We start from the raw sequence: 14,780 nt of genomic DNA on the forward strand, positions 1-14,780 counted from the left end.
AAGATTGCGATTGACCATTAATTACTTTATTAGTTAATTAGTTCCATTCAGATAATTCCATTTGTATAAGATATTGATTCCGTAGCACTCATGACTCAACCTCATCCATGCGTTGTTCCAATGACCATGATTGTGTCACATCATCCCCTCAACTCTAATGAAAATGGAGAATCTGCTGGCATGATGCCTTTCAGGAAAAATAAAAAAACGATGAAAGATAATAGGTTGGCAAGTAAGCTAGTGACTTTACGTACACACACACATATGCACACCAAATTTTAGGTAGATTTATATGAATATAGCATTTTGGTTGATTTTCTCCGAATGTGGTCAAAATTTGTGTGGTTTTATATAAATAACAGTACACCTACCACAAATCAACAAAGGTTGGTTTAATTGGTAAGGAGTTAGCTCTAACTCACAAGATCATGGTATCAAATATTACCACCAGTGTGAGAACTTTGTTAGTGTGTGGGCAATCTCTAAGTATTTATGTAAATGTTTCTTTAGTTTAGAGGCGTGTTCTGGTTTTGTGAGCTTCCGAAACACAACTCACCTAAATTTTGCGTTATGATAACAGGACACCCACCACGCACGTGAGCTATAAACAGGCTCAAGAGGATGTGCTTGACCACATCATTCACATTCACAATATATAAAATAATCAATGAGGCCATCGATGCAGAATACCGTGGGAGCAACACGTGGTTCATCTTTTACTTGTGTCATGGAGCTTGATCAGCAAGCAGTGTCTTCCATACCTCAACGATACGTTCTTCCATCCTCACAGCGATCAAACCTAATGTTCAGATCTCCAACACCATTCCCATTAAAGATTTATCTTCTTTGCAGGATCAGTCTCTTAGATCTCAAACCTTGCACGATATTCAAGCTGCCTGCCAAGAACTTGGTGTCTTTCTGGTAATCGCCAACGCTTTGTTAATTTAGTTTCCACTTCGAAACACTGTATATTTACTTTTCTCTAATTTGTTTGTTGCTTAGAATGATCTTAGCATGCTTATCAGTTTTCGTATGTATTCATGCCATGGCATATAGCCCCCAGCTAGAATGACCTATGATCCTATTTGATTTTTAGAAAAGAATAAATAGAATGGATTGAAAAAATCAAGACAAAAATAAACTAAATCACCCTTTATTCTTTAGTAAGCATGATAAAACTCATTAATATATATAAATAGAGAAATTATCACACCCTACAAAAATATCATAAATCATGATTTTCAACCCCATGAACTAAATTACCTTTTCAAAACTAGATTGTAATTTCAAGTTGGGGTGCAAAGACAATAATATCCCTATTAATTTGGCTTTCATTTATAATTGTAACTTCACAATTTATAAGTAAAAATTTATAATTCACAAATCAAATTTCTTGGTTAACGCTTGATATAACATGAAGTCCTCACTTAAGGTTATAATTATACTGTGAATTTTCAATTTTACATCCCACTTAGATCAATTATAGCCTTAAGAAGGTATAATTAACTCAATTCATACCAAGCACTAAACAAGAAATTTAACTTAGTGAATTATGAATATTTACTTGTAAATTGTAACAGAGAGCTAAAAATTAACTATTAAGAACTTTATTAATTAAGTCTAACATTAAACAATCCCTAGGATAAATAAATAAATCCAAAATAGGTCTTTTACAAGAGACTTATTTTTATATATAAATCCGGCGAATTTGAAAATCTAGAGTCAAATCCTTTGAACTTGAATATAATTAGCAGTTGAATTACAAAGATAATACTGTCTCTATTAATTTGACTCACTTATAACTACAACTTCAAATTTATAGCTAAAATTTGCAATTCACAAGCCAAATTTTTTTTATTTAATGCTTGATATAATATAAAGTTTTTATGAAATTAATTATTTTTATTTAAAAAATAATTGGTCTAATTGACATGTAAGGACTCATAATAAGTCTCTTGTAAAAGACTCATAATTTTCCTCTTATAAAACCGCCCAGGCAGCAATTATGAAACCGCTACCTTTTGCCGCCATTAAAGGATAAAATACCGTCATCATTTGCTTCAATTCCTTTGACGGGGGAAGGGGGGAAAAAAAACCTACACTAGAAGCACAACAGCCCATAAAGTTTCTGGCCACAAACAACAGCCCATTAATGATGAGGAGTTGTAGAGTTCCCGGGCATTAAATTCTTGCGCACAGAGAAACTCACTGTTAAGCATCGAGACATTGAATCTCTCGAACAAGTGGCTGAAAAAATACCTTCAATTTGTGATTATGTTATTGCCGGGCCCAGAAAGTTAACAGCGGGAACGAATATGTCATTCCGTCTGACTATACATATACATTGACGGATCCAAATACTGATATTTTCACATCTATGGTTTTATATTTATCAGATAGCTTGTACGTGTAGCTTTACTTTTGCTTTCAGTCTTGTAATTTTTAACACTTTATAATCCTTTAACATTAATCAAATACTTATTATTCTCAACTCTTGTGTATCTTTTATATTCGGGTAAATTATGGTAAGGAAATTCGAGGATCTTTTGCCATCAATTGAGACTTCACATCTCTGATACACCTGATAATTTATTATTCCTGACAAACAAAATTAGAACTTGCATCTCATGTAATTATATGATTTTGAGTGTTCAACTCACTTTAAGTGTTTAAATCAATTGATATATAACTGCATAGGATAAGTATATTTTGATTATTGAGTGACTAGACTCACCTCTCTATTTCAATATTTTACAATTTCTAACTCAGTGTGAAAAGGAAAAAGCTTACAGAGGCTTAGGAATCTTGAATTCCTACTATAGAGCCTCTTTTTTTCATTTATTTTGTGCAATAGTTTAAACATTATCAATTAGGATATATTTTATTTACACTTGCACTATATTGTTGTTTATAATGTCTAGAATGTATTTTGGGTCCTAAAATGTTATTTATGATAAATTGTGAATGTTGATAAGATTAAAATATTAGTGCAAGTATAGTAAAGTTGTTTTAAACATGCTATGATGATTTTCGATGAAATGTAATGTTAAAACCTTCATCTTCTGTTTTTTATATTAAGGGTTGAGGGATAAAAATGTGATATAATAGTGTATATAAGTGCATGTAGTGTGTTGTACTATTAGTCATAGATCCAATGAATATAGTCTAGATATTAGGAATGTCTTTTGGCACTTGTATTAGGGGTTATGGACACCCATTTGTTAAGAAAGTTGTGAAAAATTGTGACAATATGATTGGGTGTCCAACTTTTCGGTGTGACTTAATTTGAAAGTAAAACTCATGTTATTAGCTAGTTTATGAAAAAGCTTTCCATAAACTCCTAAATCATTTCATTCAGATGTTGGACAATGAAATGGGACACGTCAAAAATTGCTTGGATCTACTATCAAATGACAGCAAAAATACTATCGTGAATGTGCATGCTGTGGTGTATGGTACCTGCACCGTGTGCATGACACAGAAAGTCAAGAATCGTGACACATTGTGCGCTAACCATGATGCACTGCTATGTTTTTTCATCTTTAAAGATTTTTCAACATATTTTATATTCTTTCACTCTCCTAAAGTATCACATACTTTTGAAATGTTATTTTACTCTGATTATAGGTATAGTGAATAATTTTGACTTATTATAATATATGAAAACTTGGGATCCTACATTTTAAATTATAAATTTGATAATCTTTTTTGTGAGTTAATATCTTAGTTATCTTGGATTTTGAAAACTATGGTGATTGGCAAATAGAGATTCTACACATCAGGTTTGATCTAAATAGCCGCATCTACTTGCATTTATTAAAAGTGGTCCAAAGTCTTGGTTTATAGTTGCAGCAAAATCGCGCACTACTGCCACATCTAGGAGAGAGACATCTGTGAGCATTCCCTCTCTGACCCCCCGTAAGCTTCAGAATTGGCAAGGTAACTACTTCTACGTGGTCTTTGGATAAATAGATTTGGATTTGGATATTAAACTTAAAATTATGTATATAATATCTTTTGTTTGGACAGTGTAAAAAATTTATACTAATAAACACAAGTTGCCTTACTTATATGATTTGCCCCAATGTTTAGGTAATCTTGAAATATGATTGTTTAGATTTGAAATAATAGGGTAAATAATTAGTTTGGCCAAAAAAGATTAAAATTAATTTGGAAAACGAATTTCTCAATTTTATTTAAATATAACCATTGCATAAAGGAGTTAAACTAAATTTGTGACTTACCAAGGTTATAAAATTTTTTCTTAATAAATTAGATAATCAAAAACCAACATCAGTAGAAAAGATTGATTTAATAAGGCTACCAAGGTTACTAATGTATGACCTTAATATTTAAAATAATAAATGCATCCGGTAGAAAAAATTGGATAATAATTATTTGATTTCACAAAATCTGAACTTCACCAAACTCATAGATACGCGTGGCATAACTCAAATCAATAGCACAAATTTTTATTTTACAATAACTGTCTCAATAATAAAATATTTATTTGAAATAATTAATCATAAATAAATAATAAATAATTAAATAAAATAATCTCAATTTGCAAAGGAGTCCTAAATTAGCAAAAACATTATACTTTCAAACTAAAATAGAATGGGCTTAAGGCTTTGCTCATGCTAAGCCTCAAGCTTTGGTTACTTCCCCCTTGTGCTGCATTAGGCTCACATGAAATATTTGTTAATTATATAATGAGATTCAAAAATCCTAAAACCCACAAAATGTTTATAGAGTATACTAGGGCGAATAAAGGCCCATTTGAATTTCAGTTGAGTATAATTAATTATGAAAATAATTGGTTAATATGATTGATTTTAATTATAATTGATGATGTTATAACGCAATTCGTTTAGATACTGAAATTGATTTTAGCTGTATAAATTACCATAAATGATATTGCTTTTTAAATTAAATTATTGATAAAGTTGTATTTAATATTATTAAATTTGTTAAACTTTATTTAAAAAGTAAAATATATTATTTAATAGTAAAATTGAATTTATAAGCAATCTCCCAGAGCTTATTTCAAAATATGATTCTGGCTCAATAATCAATTAGATAAATTTGTTGTTTGGATAATTTTGTTAAAATTAATTATTTTGGCTCAAATAATCGACTATTATGCTATCCAAACAGGCTGTAAAGTCAGTTGAGTGGACCGAATTTCACAAATACAAGTTAATTCAATATACATAAATAAAAAATCATGTGTACATGCATGAAATTCCATCCCAAACTTCTTGGACTGAACTCATGAGCTATCACAATTTATAGGATTCATTCATGTAACTAGACTTCACCAAGATCATCAATGGCAAGCTGTAGCAAGACTAAAGGATCAAGGCTCACCACCGAACCACAAGCTCCCTTTCTTTACAACTCCTCAGAGAGGTGTCCTGTCCCAAGAGCTCTCTCCATGTAAGATACCAAAATCCTAAGAATGGAAAACCACAGTTCACAAGGTGGAAACAGATCACGTGATCAAAATCATGGAACCTCCACCTATGCAAGCCAGTCATAATATCATTTCCCAAAAAAATTTAATCACGCCATCATTCATAGAACATATATACATGTACGAGTCCCACTCAATAATTTATAAAATTCTATAATATCAGTGCAAGCTATTATACTTAGTTATACATATAAAATATTTTTCTATAATTAAATGAATATTTTAGGCATAAATAAAAATTCCGACCATACAATCAAGTGTACAAAGTAAATAAATGTGGTTAGCTCTTTTCTCAAAAACTAGCAAAAACAACACGTGGTCTCCTTAATAACATGATTAAGTCAATCTACACCACCCATAAGAATTCTTTATATATATATATATATATATAATTGTTTGTAATTAATTTTTTATAACTCTAAAGCATCAATTTAATTTTAAACCTATGTCTATTTCAAATCCTTACTCAAAGCATTAAATCTTACTCTAAAGTCTTCAAATTTGGTATAAAATTCATACTAAGATATTAATCATCCTAAAACCTCGAAGTAGATCCAGGTATATATTACTAGAGTAGTCCTTTATCAGCCAAAAGACCCAAAAATTTGAAATAGATCACGTTTTAAATTTTCTACTTCCAAGAATCTAGAAACTAAGGAAATAGATAGAAATTAAAATTTAAAACACCTATCTCATCTTAGAAAGCTTCATCTCACTCCAGAAAAATTATATTATAAAAGCCTAGACCTCAAAATTCTATCCCTCACACTCACTCTCGGCCGCGCCGCAGAGGAAGAGGAATTGAAATGTACATGTTTGCGTGTGTTCTAGGGTATATTAAATTTTCTTAGGCCCACACCCAATTCCTTCATCTTTTATTATTTAACATATATAATATATTATTATATATATAAATTTATATTTTTTTTTTGCATTATGTAGCTTGTTAAGTCATGATAGATTTAAAATATTTGATTTTTTTTTAAATTAAATAGCAATTTCATATTTATTTCTTATATTTAGATTATTACATACATATATAATTTTTAAAATTTAATTATTATGTCACTAGTTTCGACCATACAAATCGTGAACCGCTGACCTTTCTAATTTAATATCTAGTTTGACTTTAAAAACATTAGTTTTCCTCAATTATATTTTTGCCAACCTCACAACATATGCTTCCTTAGCTTTACCTATTTGGTTAGATTCTCATACGTATAAAGCTACGCACATCACCCTTAATCCCGCAAAGCTTATAATCCCTTTCTCAATTCCATCAACCTCTACTTCTAACAACTATTGTCCTAGCTGCAATGGTTTAGCAAAGTTTATTTCATTATTTAGAGTAAAATACTCTGATCTCTCCTCTATTTTATCTTAATTACAGATACCCCCCTTATATTTTAGAAACCTATAGGATCTTTCCCAAGTGTAGATAGTTGCAAAATGCAAACATTTTTTCTATTTTTAAGATTTCATTTCCATCCGCCCACTTATTAGTTGATCATTAAGTTATATTTGTTGGACTAAGATACTCTTCTTTAAATATAAATGTTATCTAAAGATCATTCAAAGTACCAACAAAATTAATGCATATATTTTTCTACTTTTTATTTATATTTTAATTTGTTAGTAATGTAAACATATTTATATAGTAACATTTTCTAAAATTTCAATACATAACTTGGCAAAAATAATATTATAAAGGAACAGTTAAAAAATTAATGAAGTAATAGGATTTACTACAATAAATTACATGATATAACTTAATTTTTTAATTTTATTAGTTTAACACAAAATTTAAAATTATTTATTTAAATATCGACATAGTTATTTAATTTTTTAAAATTTGATGGGAGACAGAGAGTATACAATTCAATTATAAAGCTAAAATAATAAATTTAAAAGTTTCAACATAATTACAATTAAAAAATTAAAAATTTTAGAATCTTTAACGGAAGATTACTAACAATGTTAACAATTGGACTAAAATGTAGATTTTAAAAATAGAGGAAAGGTCTCTGTAATTTAAGCAAAACAGAAGTGATACCACTATATTTTACTCTATTATTTAACATATCTATATTGAAAAGGCAATTTGTCCTCATTATGTTAGCATGTCACGTTAGTACTTATGATTTTTCTGATTTCTACAACTAATGCCACGGGAAAACTTTGCTCCTTTCGTTTTAGAAATTTCATTCAACCGTTTATTTTGCAATTAAATTGGAATTTCTTACATTCTAAATTATTTACTTATTATTTCCCCTATATAATCTCAAAAGCAAAACACCAAATGCTAGGCGATTGTTCTAATTAGATTCCCCCACACGGCATCCTCCTAACATGACTCCACTTCAGCCTTCCATTCATAGCTTGCTTTGTTTGTAAAAATTTGTGGAGAAAATAAAATTTTTGCACAATTTTTTTTAGCCAGATAATTTTCAAACATTTAAGAATGATTCAAAGGTCAATGTTTAATTTGAATGGCTAAACAGTCTCATAAATACTTTAATTTATAAAATTATTATATAATTTATAAATGTAAAAAGATATGCATGTTCACAAAATACATGGCTTGTCAATCCATAATTTCCTCAAATATTTTCTATGAAAAAGAAAATCGTTGAATGTTAATAAAACAAAATTGTAATTCTATAAAAATGTTTGCCGATGTATGTTATTCAAAATTTTTTTTTGAATAAAAGTCAATTAATTAAAATAAAACATAACAAACAAAGAAAAGGAAAAAAAAAAGGTTTTCCCAACAGTGGCATCACGTGGGAAAGTTTGAACTAGAGAATAAAGATAAATTTATTTGTGATAAAAAGTCCATGCTTCCAAAATTCAGATTTTTGTATAACGAACAAGTTGCTGCCTCACTGTACTAACAGGTCCTCGTCCTAAATAATCTACCCCTCCTAATAAAATCTAACTTTCTCTTAAAAAATTTATTACTTTCGAAATTTACTTTGTTAATTATGTTTCTTTAGTATTGAGCTAATCAATATTGTTGCTTGTCCCTTCTAACCTGATTTACTTTTGAAATGCTTCTTTCTAAATTGACGTCTTTCTACCAAAAAGAAAATCAAGTCTAATAGAAAGTTAAAATATAAATTCTACTATCTAAATAGTTCAAGGGAAGTAGTTTGGGAATAATGTTTGCCAGTACTAATGCATGATGCAACTCAACTACAAAGTCAAAAACAACTTGGCTTTGATACCAAAATATATCCCCTTGCCCTTACCATAATCCCCACCATCAGTGAGTTAATCTTAATATGAATCAAAATTAAGATTGTAATTGACCATTAATTACTTTATTAATTAGTTCCATTGAGATAATTCCATCTTGATCTTCCGTAGCACTCATGACTCAACCTTATCCATGCGCTGCTCAAATGACCACGATCATTGTGCCACATCATCCCCCCAACTCTAATGAAAATGGAGAATTTGTTGGCATGATGCCTTTCATGAAAAAGAAAAATAATGAAAGATAATAGGTTGGTAAGAATGCTAGTGATTATATATATATATATATATATATCACAACAAATTCTGGGTAAATTTATATGAATATAGCGTCTTGGTTGATTTTCTTTGAATGTGGTCATATATAAATAACAATACACCTACCATGAATCAACAAAGGTTGGTTTAGTTGGTAAAAAGTTGGCCTATAACCCACAAGATTGTGGTATCAATATTGCCACCGGTGTGAGAACTTTGTTAGTATGAATGATTTGTAAGTATCTCTATAAATGTTCATTAAATCTAAAGGCATGTCTTGATCTTAAGGTCTCTCAGGATTCAACTCATCTAAACTTATTCTCGATCATAATAATACACCCACCACGCACATGAGCTTATAAATAGGCTCAAGAGTATGTGCTTAACCGTATCATTGACATTCACAATATATAAAACAATCAGTGAGGCAATCGATGGAGAATACTGTGGGAGCAACGCGTGATTCGTCTTTTACTTGTGTTATGGAGCTTGATCGGCAAGGAGTGTCTTCAATACCTCAACGCTACGTTCTTCCATCCTCACAACAACCAAACCCTAATGTTCAGATCTCCAACACAATTCCCATTATAGACTTATCTTCCTTGCAGGATCAGTCTCTTAGATCTCGAACCTTGCATGATATTCGAGCTGCTTGCCAAGAGCTTGGTGTCTTTCTGGTAATCGCCAACGCTTTGTTAATTTAGTTTCCACGTCAAAAAGCTGTATGTTTACTGTTCTCTAAATTTGTTTGTTGCTTGGAATGATCTTAGCTTGCTTATTAGTGTTCAAATGTATTCATGCAATGGCATGGCCACCAACTAGAATAACCTACGTTGTCAAAGCATTCCAAGTTCTTTGCTTCCTATCACAAGTCTCACATGGAGAAATCTTATAAAGTGACATGGGTTTTAAGTGTGAAAGGCTTTCCCCTTCTAATAGGCTAATCTTTTTGGGATGTTGATCTCCCTTTAGATTTGTGCTCATGATATTGGTGCTATCATTAAGAGTCCTCTAAGATGGAATGCTCCCCTACCGATGCATTTTTATATCCCACAATTTCAACATATCACATAGCCCCATTCATCTTTGACGCAAGAGCACTCAAACATTGAGCTATTACGCACTCTTTCAAAGGTAGGTATCTATTGGCAAACTTCCTAACTGCCTCTATAGCCCTACCTCCTCTAGCACTAAGCAATCATTTAGGAGCCTTATGGTTATCCTGGCTGTTTCCCTCTCGATGATGAAGCTTATCCCCCATTGTCTCACTTGCCAACTTTGACCCCTCTTATTTTGAGGTCATATCTAGTATTTAGAGTTTGCCTCGATTTGGTACCGCTTCGCAACCCACATCAAGATAGAGAGAGGGCTACCTGATGGTCCTGACTAACTAGGAGACCGAGTGATGTGTCATGGAGTAGAGCTATCAACGTAGAGGCATCAACACTGAAATTGGGTGGCATTGTTGTGAGTCCCATATGAGGAAGTCTCGTAAGTAAAGATGGGCTTGTAAGTGTGAGGGGTTCTTCCTCCTAATAGACTAGTTTTTTTGGGATGAGTTATCCTTTGGACTTGTTCTCATTATCAAATTCCTACACTTGTATTTCACTATTCATGGCTCAAATACACGATTAGACTGACTTGATTTTATTGTGTTTTAAGGTAATTAATCATGGGATTGATCAATCTATAATGGACGATGCCCTGGAAGCTGCAACAGAGTTCTTTGACTTGCACAGTGAGGAAAAGATGAAGTTATACTCTGAAGATGTTAACAAACCGGTGAGGTACGATACAAGCTTTAATCATGAAAAGGATAAAATTCTTTGTTGGAGAGACTTCATCAAACTCTACTCTCATCCCCTGTCTGATTGGATCCATTTGTGGCCTTCAAATCCACCAAATTACAGGTTTGTAGTTATATTAATCAATCAAATAATAGTATTATTCTCACAAATGAAATTAAACCCAGTTCCATGCTTGCAACTTCAATCGTTTGCCTTTTAAAGTGTTGTCAGCCCCTTCGTTTTTCAGATTTGACTTCCATCTTTCTGTTTTCATAATAGTACTTTTTCAACACTACTCAAAATATTGGGCATGGGGCCGGGCCTCTAATGCCCATCTCTCTAATGTTTCTTGTAATACCGTTACAATGTTCCAATAGTTTTTATCCCTTTACTTTTAATAATTAGATTTTATATAAAATGAGAAATATTTTCATATCTTATGGTAATAAGACAGAACAATTTTAAATTTTTTATGTTATCAAAAAAAACTAAATACAAAATGCCAATTTTTTTGCATATTTATTCTTAAATTTCGTGAAAAAACTATACCATTTCATCATCATAAGATATTAGAATGCCTCTCATTTTATACAGAATATTCTAATGATCAAGTGGGGAAAAAAAGAAAAAATCAATTTCTAGAATGGAGCATAACAAGGGATATTAGAAGTCCCAAACCCCTGAAAATCAAGTCTAATAGAAGAAGATTGTTTGTATTTCAAGGTTAAATTATAACGTCTTCATCATATATAAAGCTTACTAAAATATGTAAATTTTCATTATATGAGCAAAGGGAGAAAATGGGAAAATTTGCAAAGGCCACACTAGTGCTACAAAAGCACCTGAGGGAAACAGTTTTTGAAAGCATAGGGCTAAACCCTAATTACTTGGAAGAAGAACTCGACGTCCAAGGCTCCCAAGTCCTGGCTCTAAACTGTTACCCAGCTTGCCCAGAACCAGAACAGACCTTAGGAATCCTGCCTCATTCGGATTTCGGGTTGCTCACAGTGTTGCTCCTGACCGGACCGGGGCTCGAATTCGAGGACAGTGCCCACAACTGGGCTAGGGTTCCATTTGTTGAAGGAGCTTTGGTGGTGCAACTGGGAGATCAAATGGAAATAGTAAGTAATGGACTGTGCAAGAGTGTGATTCACCGAGTAACTGTGAATCGTAAAGTGAAGAGGCTCTCTATCGGAAGCTTTCATGGCTTTGGAAAAACGTCAAAGGTAGGTCCAGCACCAAAACTTGTGGATGATCACAGACCCAAGTTCTACAGCGAGTTCAGCTTTCAGGAATATCTCGATTTCATATCTTCCAAGTCCCATGACATTTCAGAGGGAAGGTTCATCGACACCGTCAGAGTGAAGCGCTAGACGACATAATATTAATTCTAATAAGACACGGAACACTTCAATCCTATGGGCTTAATATACAATATATATTATATATATAATATTATAATATGATTATGAGCAGAATAAAAGGTTGTTAGTGTTATATGTTTCTATAAAAGACCAAAGCAAAGTGCTCAATGGGGTCACATAAGGGAAGGATTAATTATTCGAACAACATGGTTTTGAGTTTAGGATCTTGCAAATCTTTTTTAATATAAAAAATAAAAAAATTATTGTATAAATTCAATGCACCACATCATTTGTATGTTACCCGTAAAAACATGTCATATTAAATGACTATAAATATAAATTGATTTTGTTATTAAGGATGGTAGAAAATAAAAGGCAAAAAATTGAAGAGCAACTCTATTTTACAAATAAATTAAATTCATTAAAAAGTAATGACACGTTATATTTTATTTAATTGAACTAATATAATTTTATTAAATAAAGTATGAATGAGGTAATATTTCTAATTGATGGAAGAATTTTTCCAAAAATCTATCACCTTTTTGATAAATGGCTTCAAGAATTTCAGGCTTGGCCCAAACTCCAAAAATATCCATGCTGACGGGATTAGAGAAATGTACGTTCTTAAATTTCTATTCATCATCCTTTTGACCCCAAAAAAAAAAAAAAAACTCTTCTTACATTGTTTTTCTTTTTTTTTTTAGGCCCAATTTCTAAGAAGCCAGGACCTGCCTATGTATTTTTTATTTATTTTTGGGAAAATCCTAACGCTGGCATAATAAAGCCTAAGTTGGTAACATATTTTCAAATTAAGATTCATGCAACCAATAAAAGCAAAGGATTTTTTGTTAAGGTTTGAAGCATGCTAACCATCATAATAACAATTATATAAAGGTTAATTAATATTATTTATATTTGCGTTTTGGACTTCACATTTTCACCGAAGGACAGAAATTAAAATTGTATTCCAATTATTTTAGCATTAAATCATCGTTTAATTCATCAATATATTTTCTCTAGTTCATTTTATAAGTCACTTCAAATATGTTTCACTAGAACTAAAAAAACTTTAAATCTCATTAAATCTGTTTCAAAATTAATAAATCTTCACTTCAACCCTCTTACAATGACAAAAAAAAGGTAGGAATATAAAGATAAACATAGAAAATAATAAAGTTTTTACAAGTAAGATCAAAATTAATTTTCTTTCTCCACCCAATAAATAAAATTAGAGGAGCAAATGTGTGTGTCAATATATTTATCATATAATATGTCGATATATATATTATTATACAATATTCATATCCAAAATTACAACATCATGTAAAATTTATATAGAAAGTCACATTATCTATATAAATGATCAAATATTCTCTCAAGACTGCAATATAAGTCACTTTTTAGAAATATCTTTTTGATTCAAATATTGGGCATTAGATAAATTTTATGTTTTTTTTACTATTTATACTCTTTCTTTTTTTATTCCTCATCTTCAAATGCTCTATATTTAAAAATTATGCATGTGTTGCTCGAAAAATTCAAGAGTATAAAGTATAAATATGAACATTTAAAAAATTTTTAACTAACATTTTTTGTAAAATATGAATTAATTACTAATAACATATATGGTGATCTTGAAGGTAGAGTCGGGAAAACATATTGAACCGTGAGTTAGCCCGTTCAGCTCTCCAATTTTAGTAGGTTAAGTTGAAAAAATTAACCTATTTTTTAAAACAAAAATGGTGGGTTAAAACGGGCTAACCTGTGGGCTAATTTATTTTTTAAAAAAATAATTTATTTTTTCAATTATAATATATCTTCTTATAAATCTACAATAATGATAATATTTCTCTTCTTTACATTTAAAAGATAATATAAATCTTTCTTACAATTTACAAATGAAATTTTTGTTATAGTTTGTAAATCAGTTACTTATTAGTTTTTATAGAAATATTTTAAACATATATTATTTGTTAATCTCATAAGATCTATTGATTGAAACCACAAATATAAATTTATTGAGAAAAATAATATGGGTTTATATTTAAATTTTATTTTAAAAAATAATATGAAAAAAATTATTATCTATATATATGATATGTTGATTATACATTTTTGAATCATTTTAAAAAATAAAATTGCATTTTGTGGGCTAGCCCGCAAGCTCGCTACCCTGCCAATGTGTGGGTTAGGTTTCCTAGTTTGTTTATCTTGATAGGCTGGCCTAACCCAACCCTCTAAAATGCTAACCGTGCGGGCTAACCTGTAACCCATTTTCACAACTCTACCTGAAGGAGTAATATATTTCATCTTAGACTTCATGCGAAATACGGAGCCCAATATCTACTCATTTCAAAAAACAATGAAAAACAAAGAATTGATTATTACTTTAAGGTTAATGTGTAGGTGTGTACTTATGGATCCCCATCAAGAGTATGCGTGGATTCGAAATCTTGTTGGCAAGAAGATGATTCATACCTTTCAACAACTTGTATTTGAACCTTGTTGATGTTCTGAGAACCTTGTTGATCGTGAATAATTTGTAAGTATTGTAGAATTCACCCACTTAAATTTTTGTCATTGACAGCGATTAATAAAAGAAAAATTATAAATAGGTCTCGTGTATACAATTTATTT

At 30.7% G+C, this 14,780-nt stretch overlaps 1 protein-coding gene across 1 annotated transcript; it reads left to right on the forward strand.

The window, feature by feature from the left end:
• Positions 1-9,426: 9,426 nt before the first annotated feature.
• On the forward strand, positions 9,427-12,152 carry LOC129289097 (flavanone 3-dioxygenase 3-like). The gene is made up of 3 exons (XM_054925912.1): positions 9,427-9,669; positions 10,655-10,902; positions 11,573-12,152. The coding sequence occupies exons 1-3, from the start codon at positions 9,427-9,429 to the stop codon at positions 12,150-12,152; spliced, it is 1,071 nt and encodes a 356-aa protein (XP_054781887.1).
• The last annotated feature ends 2,628 nt before the right edge of the window (positions 12,153-14,780 follow it).

This window comes from Prosopis cineraria, unplaced genomic scaffold (assembly GCF_029017545.1).
Source record: "Prosopis cineraria cultivar Desert tree isolate PC_DT_omini unplaced genomic scaffold, ASM2901754v1 PC12, whole genome shotgun sequence".
Taxonomy (NCBI): domain Eukaryota; kingdom Viridiplantae; phylum Streptophyta; class Magnoliopsida; order Fabales; family Fabaceae; genus Prosopis; species Prosopis cineraria.